The sequence below is a fragment of the Pseudorca crassidens genome, chromosome 18 (assembly GCF_039906515.1).
Source record: "Pseudorca crassidens isolate mPseCra1 chromosome 18, mPseCra1.hap1, whole genome shotgun sequence".
NCBI classification, from domain to species: Eukaryota; Metazoa; Chordata; class Mammalia; order Artiodactyla; family Delphinidae; genus Pseudorca; species Pseudorca crassidens.
This window is the reverse complement of record NC_090313.1, coordinates 66,385,057-66,398,477: the sequence shown is the minus strand read 5'-3', so window position 1 is coordinate 66,398,477 and position 13,421 is coordinate 66,385,057. Positions and strand designations below refer to the sequence as shown.

Sequence of the window (13,421 nt, the reverse complement as noted above, 5' to 3'; positions counted from 1 at the left end):
GGGGAAACAGCTGAGTCGTTGAACTCGTGTGGCTCTTAAAATGACGTGGAGAGTTATCATGCAGAACTGATATTACCTTATAAAACCTCGGGGACTTTGCACTACCTTAGGGGCTGGAGGAGATGCCAAGAAGGGCCAAAGTTGAATTTCCCTCTTAACGTACAGAAGGCAGGCTCAGAATCAAAATGTTAATTGATTCAAGAAAACACAGAAATGTGATCGTCTATAATCTAGGGTGTACGGGAGGTGAGATGGATACCTGTTACATCCTTATCAATATTATAATTATGACTGCTATTCATATCATTATTGATATTAGTACATGAAGTTGGATTTCCCAGGGACAGCAGTCCTGTGCTGTCTCAACCAAACCTCCTTCTAACGTTCACATTCCACTGAACTGCCTGAGAAAGGGCAGCCCTTCCTCTGGAGTAATCTAAACTAAAAATAACTCTGATCTCTAAGCTCTTCAAAAAAGGCTAAAGTGTACAATGGTAATTCATAATTTTGAATTCCACACACACTCCAACAGCTCCCCGCTCCCACTCAGATTTTTAAATCTGGACCTCATGATTATAAAAAAAAAAAAAAAGTGAAATCCCAAACTGAAGCCCATCTGTTTAGAGCAGTTGTGTGTGTGTGTGTGTGTGTGTGTGTGTGTGTCTGTGTGTGTGTGTGCGCGTGCGCGCACATGGGGAGGGGTGCTTTGAACTGCTGATATTTGATCATCACTGTTAATTAAAATGAGTGAATTAATGATGTAGGCTATTGGTCCTTGACGTCTTTACCTGGATGCTATGGGCCATCTCTTCTCGGCCAGCTAAGATCTGGGACAAGGTCTGTGTCCCTAAGACATTTCTCAGAGTGGTCTGAGCCAGCAGAAATGTGGCCTGCTGGACATCGCTGACATTAGCCACTGCCGAGACGGCACTGTAGATTCTGTAATAGACCACTCCATCCACTTGAGTGGTCACAGAGTCTCTGGTGAGGATCTGTAGAGCAGGAACACGGAAAATCACATGCTTATGACTTTCACAATGATTGATCCACAAAGGGTCAGCCAGTCCCAGAGCCCTCTCCGCAGGAGGAGAGCTTTAATGACAACTCATGCCAGCATCACCAGAAATCTGTCCTGGCTTGAATATACTATCATCCTTGTTGATAGCAAAATTCCTACACAGATGTGATCTGTACCTATCCCTGTAACTTCATCTTAGAGAAGTCAGAAGTGAAATAGGTATTTCCACTTTAAAATGTGATAGTAGAACCTGCTGGAATTCTACCATCTAAGTAGTGGTAGAACACCTGTCTCCCTGATACCTGAAATCTTTTTGGTTCTCAGTTTCATCAGGCTTGATGAATAGCAGTGCTTTTTAGAAAACAGATGGCACCAGAGACCGTGTTCTGTATTCAAATAAAGAAAAATCCATTTATAGAGGCTCTGCATTAATTGTTCTGAATTAACAGGACAAGTACTTTGGAGCAAATGAGCTTTCTGTGGGTACCACGAAAGCAGGACCTAGAACTCCCTTCTCCCATCTAGAACTGTTTACTATGGAGCCAGAAAAGGCCCATGAGAGGCCCTAAACATCCTAAGCTCTCTTATGATTAGGGCTGAATTCCAAAGTAAGGACTCTGCAGTTCCCACCAATGGCATGAAGACATCATTGTTGAGTCTCGATTGAGTTTTCTGGACCAGAGGGAGGAAGATTAACATTTCCTCGTAAGTGTTGATTTTCTCACTTCTCATCCCCTTTGCCCTCCCACACATTTTCTTTTCTCTTCCTGGATCATTTTGTTTATCACAAATTGGCATGATTATTAGCAATTCTGTTTCTCTTCCTTATCACCCACTTACTGGGTCTGGTCATTTAGTTGCTGTACTTTAAGAATTGAAAAGAACTATTTGAAATCCAGTTACAGGTGAGCCCTGTACAGTGTCTGCTCCTTTCCCATGCACACCCCACTTTGTTGCATCCAAACACTCAAAAAATTTAGTACAGTACACACGGTTATATTTAAAATGGATAACCAACAAGGACCTACTGTATAGCACAGGGAACTCTGCTCAGTATTCTGTAACAACCTAAATGGGAAAAGAATTCAAAAAAGAATAGATATATGTATACGTATAACTGAATCACTTTGCTATACACCTGAAAGTAACACAACATTGTTAATCAACTATGCTCCAATATAAAATAAAAAGTTAAAAAAATGTAATGCAGAGGTGAGTTATATCGCTATTACTAAAACATTTCCGGAGACGGTGATGGAAAGGATAACGTCCTGAGCAGCCACCAATAGTTTCAGCCCCCAGTACAATGACTTATCAGACTCCTCCAGGGGTCGGCTTGTCATTCTCCACCCACTTTCTCTGCCATCTGTATCCCTTCTCTCTCTTCTCTCAGACTTTCTCCCACCCAGCCATTGCAGGTCTTCTAGCAATTCAGCCCTTGCTCTCGGCTTCATTCTCATTTGGCGAGACAAAGCCCTGTCGTCTCAGGAGCCACCTCCCCAAGCAGATCTCTAAGAATTCAGTTCATCCTCCCCTTTATAGTTTGAAAACATATGATACAGTCTCAATGGTCCCTGTAACAGGGAAGGTATTGGTTTTATTTCTAGAAACATAGCTTTAATCAGCATTACCTCCTGTGGAGGGATGTTGCACGTAATGGTCCGGAGATCAACTTTGACAAAACACATCTATGCAAGGCAGGACCAGGATCAAACCTATGCAAAAGAAAATATGGTTTAGAATTTCACCCAACTGAAAATAACTGCAACAAATTGTCTGCTAGCTATAGAGTACATTATTTGCATGGGACTATAAATGCTTCTCAGATGATCTTCCATACGTACACCTATACCTTTGGGGAAATTATTTCCTGCTATGAGTCAATGACTAAAGAAAAGTGATTCCCTAGAAATTAAAATCTTTTGGTAAAAAGCTGAAGATCCTTGACAATTAATTTTTAGATTTTCTTTTGTAAAACATTCAACTTACTTCTATCCAAGTGTTGAGTGTGACATTTATTTAAAAGGATATTTTGGAAACTGGTTTCTTTATGTTAAAGGTATCTGTATAAAAGATTCAATTAATAGACTTTAGACCTTGAATATCAGTGACTGTCAACATTCTCATTTATCTTCATTAGTACTGAAGGAATGTTAAAATTGAAATCTTCCCAGGATTTCAGTGTCCCCAAAACCAATGTATTAGAAGATTTGTAGTTTCTCTGTAGCTGTGTTCTAGTTTATATATACAATGACATTCCTCGGTTGTAAATACTTTTACTTATCTCTTGTGAAGATTTGGATTGAGGTAGGGATAGGGCTAAGGAAACTCATTTGAGGATTCTATGACTCCTTAACACTGCCCTGGGGAAGGTTCTCTACAGCAAGCGCTATAAAGATTAGAACCACAAGGAATGTCAGCAAGATGGGGACACCAATCCATTTTCATTTACCAGAAAGATTCTGTGCTATTGTTTTTGTTTTCAAAGAAGAAACAACTTTCTACACTGAGTATCATGAAAAGGACAGGTAGCATCAACAGAAAACACTGTTAAGGTGCTTTCTTTCTTTGGGTGTCTAAACCTTTCTGGGGTAAGGATTACTTCCTAATTTACTTTTTTTTTCTGGTGCTAAGTAACCAGTTAAGATCATGGCCTTTAGAACTAGAGAGAGTTAAGTTCCAGCCCTACCACTTACCAGCTGTGACCTGGGAACATTTATCTAATTTTTCTGAGCTTCAGTCACCTAATATCTATAAGATGGCAGTGAAGATTAAGCAGGTGTCAGCATGATAATGAAATAAAATACTAAACATAGTGCCAGGCATGTATTCAGTGCTGAAAAGTAGCAGCTCCTGTTATGAACACTTTTATTATTAAAGCATAATTTACTATTTACAAAAGTGGAGATGTTTTCCATTAGCAATTTGGCCTGTTTTCCTCCGGCTCTTATGACATTTTGAGGTAACTTCTCTTAGCCCCAGAGACATGTATGACGAGATTAGTTATCCTGGGAGATTTAGTGGTGAACACTTCCGGGAAAATTCATTTAAAAGAGACTTTTCTCTAGAGTCCTGCAAGTTATAGCTATTTGACCTCTCTCAAATCCAATTTTATTCTAATTTATAATCTTGGCTTCACCACGTGAAACATGACCAGGAAGGGGTTAACTTTGCTCTGGTATTTCTCACTTGGATAATTCTAACACCTCTATTTGGACAAACTCATAAAAATATGCATAATAAGCAATTTTTGCCCTCTTTCTTTTAGGTTCCTTATTAGACAGGTAGGATTGTATCAATACTACTTGAAATGGCCAAGTCTCCGTAACAAGCTTCCCCTTTGGAAGTTTCTCATATGTTTAAAAATGTAACAGATACCTGAGTGCCTACCGTAGTACATGGCCAAGTGCAAAGCGCACAGAGTGAATAAGGAAGTTCCTGCCCCCCCAGAGATCCTACAGTGCAGTTGAAGGGAGAATGATTTTACTTAAATACATCACATTAGGGGGAAGAAAGCAAATGTTATTAGAGAAGTATAGCAAATAACCATTCTCTTCCATGTGCCTTCCAAGATGCTGTTTGGAGAGCCTCCCCTGTCAAGAATATTAGAATCTATCATATGAAATTGCCATTTTGGTGGATCGAAACCAAACATTAGCAATTTCATAGGGTTCAACACAATATACACAAGAGAAGTTATGAGTATTAAATCAGTGTCTTACTCCTGAGGACTTTTAGTATCGATACTCCTGGCTCCCACAAAAGAAAATCCCATCCTTTTATGATATGAACAGTTTGGGACATTTTTTATTCTGAGGCTGTAGAGAAAGGATGGAAATAAAGACCACATTTGACAAAAGGAATTGTCAAATGGCTTCCAGCTCTATGTTGCTCTTAATCCACTTGTCAAGAGAGGACATTACCTTTGACTTTTCCATTGGCTCTTTCAGAGTGAGAATCAAACACCAGCTCCCAGAATACTCTCCCTGAGTAGCTTAATTGTCTCCCTTGGCCATTTACTCCCTCCCTTCATTCTTCTTTCATTCTCTTAGTGGCCCTGGTAATAAGGGACACCCAGCCAACGTAACCGGAGCCACTCTTTGTTCACATTCACTGAAACTCTCAGAGGGAGTGTTAGAACACTGATCCAGATTCCAAAGCTCTCCAGCTAATGGTCTAGTGATCGCTTCTGTTAACTCAAGTAAGAGGACAAGATCCTTCAATTGTACAGAAAGGCAAGGGCTCCAGCTTCCGGTTAATTTTTTTTTCAATAAATGTTTCCAGAGAACATTTTTGGTGGCACTAGTAGCAGTAATAGGTGCCCGTGATCCTTATCACGAGCAGCTGCAGTGTCATACCTGGCCCTTTGGCTTTGTCAGCTTGGATGCGTCCCGGTCGGAATACAACAGCGTTCGTACTCCTTAATAATCTAAGAGATTAAGGGAGAGGATTTAGTCTTAATGATTCATCAGCTCATGGAGAGAGCCCAGTTTATTTCCCAGGGTATTACCTTCAAGCACATCCATATGGAGATAGGGAAGGTAATGACCATCGACAGGAAAGAAAACGAAAACAGGATCCAGCCACATACACCAAGCCCTTTACTCTTGATGCCTAGGAGATGAGGAGGCAGTTCTGTAGCTGACATGGTTCTCAGGAAAGCAATTCAGCTGCATGGGTGAGGAAACCGTCCAGAGGGCTGGCCAAGCCAGAATGGGGCTGAGGAAGCGACCTGAATCCACACACACGCACGACTGCAGGAAACACCACACACGTGCGCACGCGCACACACACACACACACACACACACACACACACACACACGGAAAATGTTCCTTCAGGTTTTTAGATGAAAACTGACCTGTCCCTTCCAAGAAAAGTCTCATAGCAATCAATAACAATAATCACCGTTACATTTACTTAGGGCTGCCATGGTCTATTATTCTCAAAATGCATAAAACTACCCGCCTCAGGATCATCAGGGTGTCATTTTAAAAGACAGATTTCTGGGCCCCCAGAATTCTCCAGGGGAAGTCTAGGCAACCTCTGGGGCAGATAGGTAGGTACTCTTATCCCCAAACAAGTCAACAGAGCACAAGGAGAAACATCTTCCAGAGTGCTTACGTTTGAGTTTCTATGAGAGGCTTTAACTTCCCAGTGTGGTGGCCTCAGGAAAGCCACTCGACCTTTCTGAGCCTCCATTTCTTCATCTGTAGGATGGGGATGGAAATTACCTACCTTGAAGGATGTGATGAGGATTAAATGAGATTATTTATATAGGCACCTAGCCCAGACATTAATGCCTACCTGAGTAGATGTATATTACTACACTTATTCCCATCTTACAGATTGATAAATACTTTAGAAGTCTTTATATTCACTATTTCACCTTGTTTTAAATCCTTGCTGCTTCTTGGTTCTCTTCTCCTTGACACGAGCCCCACCCTCAACCCTCCACTTCCTCCAATTGATTTCACATTCTCCACACAAACACTAGAACTAATCATATTTGCTAGATAACTCTACTCAGATAATCCACAAACACCTTATGTTATTATGCCTCTATCTCAGTTAATGTCTTAACCATCCAACCATCCGTACTTAACCATCCGCATTATTGTCCAGGTTAAAGACACAGGGTCATCATTGCCTCTTCCCTATCCAACTACAGAAGTCACTGAGCCTCATTGGTACCACCTCAAATTCAGCCTCACGTATCCATTTTACTACAACGGGTTCATTGGCGAACATAAATTTACGAATATTTACAAAGGTTCTAGGGTTTTGCTCTTACAGATAATGCTGTGATGAGTTTTTTTTTTTTTTTTTTTTTTTTTTTTTTGCGGTACGCGGGCCTCTTACTGTTGTGGCCTCTCCCGTTGCGGAGCACAGGCTCCGGACGCGCAGGCTCAGCGGCCATGGCTCACGGGCCCAGCTGCTCTGCGGCATGTGGGATCTTCCCGGACCGGGGCAGGAACCCGTGTCCCCTGCATCAGCAGGCGGACTCTCAACCACTGCGCCACCAGGGAAGCCCAAGTTTCTACTTTTTTAAACTGAATATGTTTGGGAGATATTTCCATGTCATTACATCTGGATCCACCTCATTCTTCTTCATTGTTGCCTCCTATTCTAAATTTGTGACTCAGTTATTTAGCCATTCTCCTATCGATGGATATTATGGTTACTTGCAATTTTGCCTTCACAAACAAGGCTGCAATAACTGTGCTTGTACACGCCTCTCCCAGACGATTTGCATCTTGAGGAAAGCATTGAGAAGGCAGCACAGCCCTTGAGCCCTCTGGTGTGTTCCCTCCCTGCTGACACTGCCGTATTTGGTGTTCAGGAACTTTGGGGTGTGGGGGGCTGTGACATTAGCAGTGCTGCACACACAGGCAGCTGGGACTCCAACAAGGACATCAGCTATGCTTTATGCCCTGAGCAAGCCCTAGCCATGTCCAGACTAGCTACAGCCTTAACACCAAGCTGCAGAAGCAAGTGCTTGTCACAGAGAAAACTGCCCTGGCCTCCGGAAGCTCCCCTGCAGTCCCACCCAGCCCTATAGCATCATTACCTGAGGCTCTGTTAAGTACTAAATGTGCAGAGAGAGACCAGGGATGAAGACACGATTAATCGTCCAAGATTTACACCTGAGCGTTAGAATTACCCAGGTCTCTGCTGCTGGGAGGATTGGTGGAGCCTGGGGGTGTCATTAGCTGCCGGCGAAAGTGGGGCTGTCGGCTTCCCCCGCAGGGCTGGGCAGCTCTGCCTTGTGAGCAGTAGCTGGGCGAGCACAAAGCGCTGCTTTTGCAGCTTCCTGCAGAGCAGATCTTTCAGCCAGCCTTGCCCCTCCCCACCTCTCCCGCAGTTAAAACTGTGGATGCTGTGCTGAGAATTGGATTTGAGGATTCTAATTCCAGTTCAAAGGAAGTACTGGGACTGTATGACAAAGGCTCTTCAGAAATCTCCCTTTACCTCAACCTACACAAGGATTCTTCCAGAGCCTTCCCTGAGCCATTCCCTTGAGGGGACGATGGAAAGAAAATGGGCCACACACCCTCTCTGTTAGCCATGAAGCCCTGAGCTCATCTGATCATCTCTTGCTTTATCCAAATCCATGGATGGGTGTTTTCTATGGGTAATTGTCACCATATCATAAAGCCATCATCATATTACTTCCTGGTAGAGAACTGGACTTTGTCACCCCCGGAAAATTGCCCTCCGGTTTCTCATTCATCAATTTAACAAAAATTTTACCAGTTATATGCCAGGCACACTGTGCTAGAGCTGCAGATACAAAAGAGAATAAGATGGGGAACTTTCCAACAGGAGTTGGAACAGGGCTTCCCTGGTGGTGCAGTGGCTGAGAGTCTGCCTGCTAACACAGAGGACACGGGCTCGAGCCCTGGTCTGGGAGGATCCCACATGCCGCGGAGCAACTAGGCCCGTGAGCCACAACTACTGAGCCTGCGTGTCTGGAGCTTGTGCTCCGCAACAAGAGAGGCCGCGACGGTGAGAGGCCCGCGCACCGCGATGAAGAGTGGCCCCCGCTCGCTGCAACTAGAGAAAGCTCTCGCACAGAAACGAAGACCCAACAAACAAACAAATAAATAAATAAATAAATAAATAAGAGTTGGAACATCTTTCCCTCAATCTGCAAAATGAAAGGTGAGCCATAATGCACAGAACCTGAGGCCCAGCGCTGCTGACACTGGGGAGGACTCCGGGACTTCAGTTGGAAGGACTTTAAAGATAACTGAGGCCAACCCTGCATTTTGCAGCCAGAAAACCTCCTGGTTAGTGTTGTCACCATCATGTCAATCTCTCTTTAGGTAAAGTGGTACCCACAAGTTCCACAATCTTAGGCAGTGAGGCAAAACTAAGCTTCATTTGTCGAGGCACGCCTCTGGGGCTTTGTTCCTGGAGCTTAGATGCAGCCCATAGCACCAGAAGGGACTTAAATACCCTCTAGGACTAGGGATAAACACTCAAGGCAAGATTTGTAACTCATGTGAGGCTAGGAAATAAGGAAGAATATTCTAGATCACTAACTGCACTTAGATAGCTTTAGAAGTGGAAATGAATTTCAGGAAATAAAACAGACTAGGTGACTTGGTGGCTTATTTCCCAACTTTGGCTTGATCAACAGTATTTAAATATTAGATCAATTCTATATGCAATCCATGCCCACAGATCTGTGTTACTGTAAATAGCCATTTCCTCTCGAAGCAGAAATAGCCATTTAGGTAACAGGACAGCGTTTAAAATACCCAAACCGAATGATGTACATTACACATCAGGGAAATGAAAATGAAAACCACAATGAGATAAAAATACACAGCTTCCAGAATGGCAAATGCTAAAGACTGACGATGCCACATTTTAGCAAGGGTGTGGAGCAATGGGAATTCTCACGTTCGCGAATTAATACAATTATCTTGAAAAAACTATTTGGAAGTATCTGTTAAAGCCAAACACACACTTTATGACTCAGTATTCAACTTCTAAGTAATATCTCAGAGAAGTGAGTGCTGATTACAGTGAAAAACATACTCAGGAATGTTTATTGCAATTTTATTCGTAATATCCAAGAAATGAAGAACCACCCAAACCCACCAACAGTAGAATGAATAAATAAAGTCGTGGTATGTTCACATAAAAGATTACTCAGGAAGAAAAAAGACAAGGTTACTGCTATACAGTATTCAAAATATGGATGAATCTCATAGACAAAATATTGGGCAAAATAAGCCAGACACAATAGACACACTTTGTGATTCCACGTATAAGAAAGAGTACATACTGTACGACCTCGTATTGTATCATTTCGTCCAGGAAGAGGCAAAATTAATCTATTATGTTTAAAGTCAGAGTAGTACTGTCTCTAGGTAGTGAGTGGAGTTTTGTCAGTTGGGTATTATCTGGGAAGAGATAAGGAAGCTTTTTAGGGGGATGGAAATGTTCCATGTCTTGATCTGGGTGGTGATTGCATAGACTTCCACATATTGAGCCTGTGGAAATAAACAAAGACCAGCCAGCTAGAAAAGCAAAGGGTATTTATTCAGGCTCTCACAAAAGAGTCAGCCTCTATCTCTTGTGTTTTGGCAGAGACTCAAAGGCAGGCAGAGGAGTGGGAAAGCTTTATGGTGGAAAAAGGGGGTGTGCCCTGATTGGAGGCTGTTGGCCTAGGGAAGCTGTAGATGGACAAAATAGAAGCAGAGCATCCTACGTGATTGGTGTAGGGGTACCTGCTTGGTTTTCTTTTGCTGGACCTAAATTGGAATCGGGGACAAAAAGCAGGGGAGCTGTCAGTTATTAATCAAGTCCTGGCCATTTGGGGCTGAATGTTACAGAAGTAATTATGTAGCTTCCGATAACAATGTGGTTTCCTGAGAATCTGACATCAAGCAGGCTGGCTTCCTGGGCTGATTATTTTAGATAAAAGGTTGGTTTTCTGGGCTGGTTGCTGCAGGTTGGTGGTCAGAATTCTATTTTTAGATATGGTCCAGCCTTTGTCTGTTGTGTATTCAGTCTCTCAGGCCAAGGACTTAAGACTTGCGCACTTTATTGTATGTATCTCATACCTCAATAAATGATTCACACAGAGACCAGAGGATTCCTACGGGCAGGCTAGCATTGAAGATGGGAAACTCACTGCTTGTTCTGAATTCTCAGAAAGAAGAGGACAGAGAGGCGGGAAGAGCTTTAGCACAGCCAGCCTAGGGACAGACAGGCGACAATGCCTCACAGGGATGGAAAGTGCAGGTCCTTGGTCGGGGGACCCTGCGTTCAAATTGAGACGCCGCCATTTGAAAGCTAGATGACATCTCATGAGTCACTCAACCTGCTGAGGTCTTACTTTCCTTCTGTTAACCCAACAATAACTAGTTGTGAGAGTTAAATAAATTACATGTAAAGGAATTATTAGCCATATCAGGAGGCCTTCTAGTCGGCCAGGCCACTGACTAGGATTTTCCTAGAGGTCTTAACATTTCCTTCGGCTTGCCTCGCCATTAAAGAGATTTCCGTTTCCCTTGAGCATTTCCTTTAGAACGCTTAACTTTGTAAATCCTTTCTCTGCCCCTTTGAGATGTAAGTCTTTTTAAAAGCCTCTTGCCAGTTTTACAATCTGGGACTATCTTTCTCAAGGACCTGGGAGCCATTCTCTTGAAATGTAATCATCAGGTAGATAGCATCCCTAGCTCCCAGTCTCTGTGGGCCAGTAGGAGCCTAACTTCAGTGGGTACCATGCTCCCAGTTGTAAAAACACACCCTGTCATAAAGATGTGAGAATTTTATTAGCAAACCAAACCCAGACAGCCTATAAGCACCGCGCAAAGCCCTTCATGCTTTCTCACTAGCGCACTCCAGTCTTTAAAAATCCCACATCCTGGGGAATCCCTGGCGGTCCAGTGGTTAGGACTCAGTGATTTCTCCGCTGGGGCCCGGGTTCAATCCCAGGTCGAGGAACTAAGATCCCGAAAGCTTTGTGACGTGGCCAGAAACAACAACAACAATAACAAAAACCCCCAAAACTCCACACCCCTTTGTTTCAGTGGTGTTGGTTCAGATTGAGGTTTGGCTTCTCTCCTATGGCAGTAAGCTTGTCCAAGGTTTTGCTTTCTTGCCTGTTTAATTTTGTCTGGTTCAATTTTGCTTTGACAACTGAATATTTTTTAAATTTTCCTTTATTGATTTATTTTTCCAGATGGAATTCTGAATATCACTTGTGGATGTTCTGTTCCATCCAGATGATGACTCCTCTCTATGCGCAAGAACTGCATTTGCAAGGAGAACACGCAATAAAACCCTAACCCCTGCAGGTTTCTACCTCCTAAAGCGATCTGGTCACTGACTGTATAAGTTCTTTCAGATAACTTTTAGAACCTTAAAAAAGATAAAGGGAGAGAGGGAGAGAGAGAGACACAAGATTTTTGGTGCAGAACTACCAAATCAGAGCTAGATGATGATTTTATCATCCTTGTACTCCTAGGACTACAAAATTCCATAATCCCAAGAGTCTTCTAAACTGTCAGATTTACATCTCAACTACAGAAGGATGATCTGAGCTTGGTAGTTACATGAACTTCAGACACGGTTATACCAAGTTTCTTTTTTACCATTTGGTCTTTTTAAGAAAGAGTTAAAATATATTTTGAAATGGAATGTTCAAAAAGGTGTAAAAATAATGTTTTTCATACCTTATATACCCCCTTTCAGCTAAAGAATTTAAGCATTGCCAACACAATTAAAGCCCCCTCGTGCGCCCCGCTTCGTGACCTCCCCCTCCGCCAGAGGCAGCTTGCCCGGCAGCTTCCTCATGGTAAATCCAGTGGGGCTCCATCCCACCAGTCAAATGCAGCAGCAACTCCCAAACCTGCCGTTCAAAGACCAGGCTTGACACAGGGGTTCTCAGCTTACCCGTAGTTGAGCTTTTCAGGTGGCAGTGCTGTGCTCTCTCACTTCTGGGTCTAGGTGACTAGGGCACATGCCAACAGCACATAAACATCCCCTGCGGTAGAGAAAGCACCAAAGTCCTCACATACTTTTTGCCTCGCATGGGCCTTTGTGTCCCCCAGACCCCCATTCACATCCCACATTCTCCTTTCTCGCACCTTCTTTTCTAGGAAGATTTTCCAATCTTACCTTCACCTTTGGGAGCTCCTCTACTGAGTTTCTAAAATACCCTCTATCATCACTTTTCATAGTACACTGTAATTTTTAGTTAACTTTCCTGTAGATTTTTAGTGCTTTGGGAGCAGGCGTTTTATTTTTACATCTCTGTCTCCTGATACACAGTAGATTCTGGATTCATTCATTGAATGAATGAAGTGGGCGGCACCCTCGATGCTTTGAACTATCAAGAATGATGCCCAGCAACAAGATAGACTTATTGATCTGTTTGAAGCTTCTTGTTTGGAAATAACGATCCATCAGAGGAGATTCTGTTTGCTTTCAAGAGAGTCAGTTAACCTGAGAACCACACGTACATCTTCGCATTTTCTCCTTCATACGTACTATCTTACACCCTCAGCCCCCCACACCGGTATAAGAAGAAAATAAAGAGAAAATGTTTTCCTTGCGTCATTCTCCTCTCTCGCCAGCCCCCCTTCCTGTCTGAAATAACTACCAACAGCAACAAGTGCAAATACTTTGTCCTGAAGATTTATGCCCATTCTCACGATAGTGTTATTTATAAGAGTGGTAAATCAAAAACACCCTGAAAGTACAATGGAGGGATAATTAAGCAAATCATGATACAGCTACACAATATCATATTATAAAATTTTTTAAGGTACAAAAACATGAGAAAATTGCTACGGTATATTGTTAGAAGAAAGAAGTAGTAGGATGCAAAATTATACAGATGGTATGATCTCTCTTGGCAAAAACAATATGCTTAGAA

General features: G+C 42.7%; 1 protein-coding gene across 1 annotated transcript in view; it reads right to left on the bottom strand.

Annotated features, from left to right (window-relative positions):
- Positions 1–13,421, bottom strand: part of STOML3 (stomatin like 3) — a 37,274-nt gene that overhangs the window by 16,233 nt on the left and 7,620 nt on the right. The window contains 6 exon segments of the mRNA XM_067713221.1: positions 789–992; positions 2,650–2,703; positions 2,705–2,733; positions 5,377–5,426; positions 5,428–5,447; positions 5,529–5,632. Of these exon segments, the coding sequence (XP_067569322.1) occupies positions 789–992; positions 2,650–2,703; positions 2,705–2,733; positions 5,377–5,426; positions 5,428–5,447; positions 5,529–5,632 (461 nt within the window).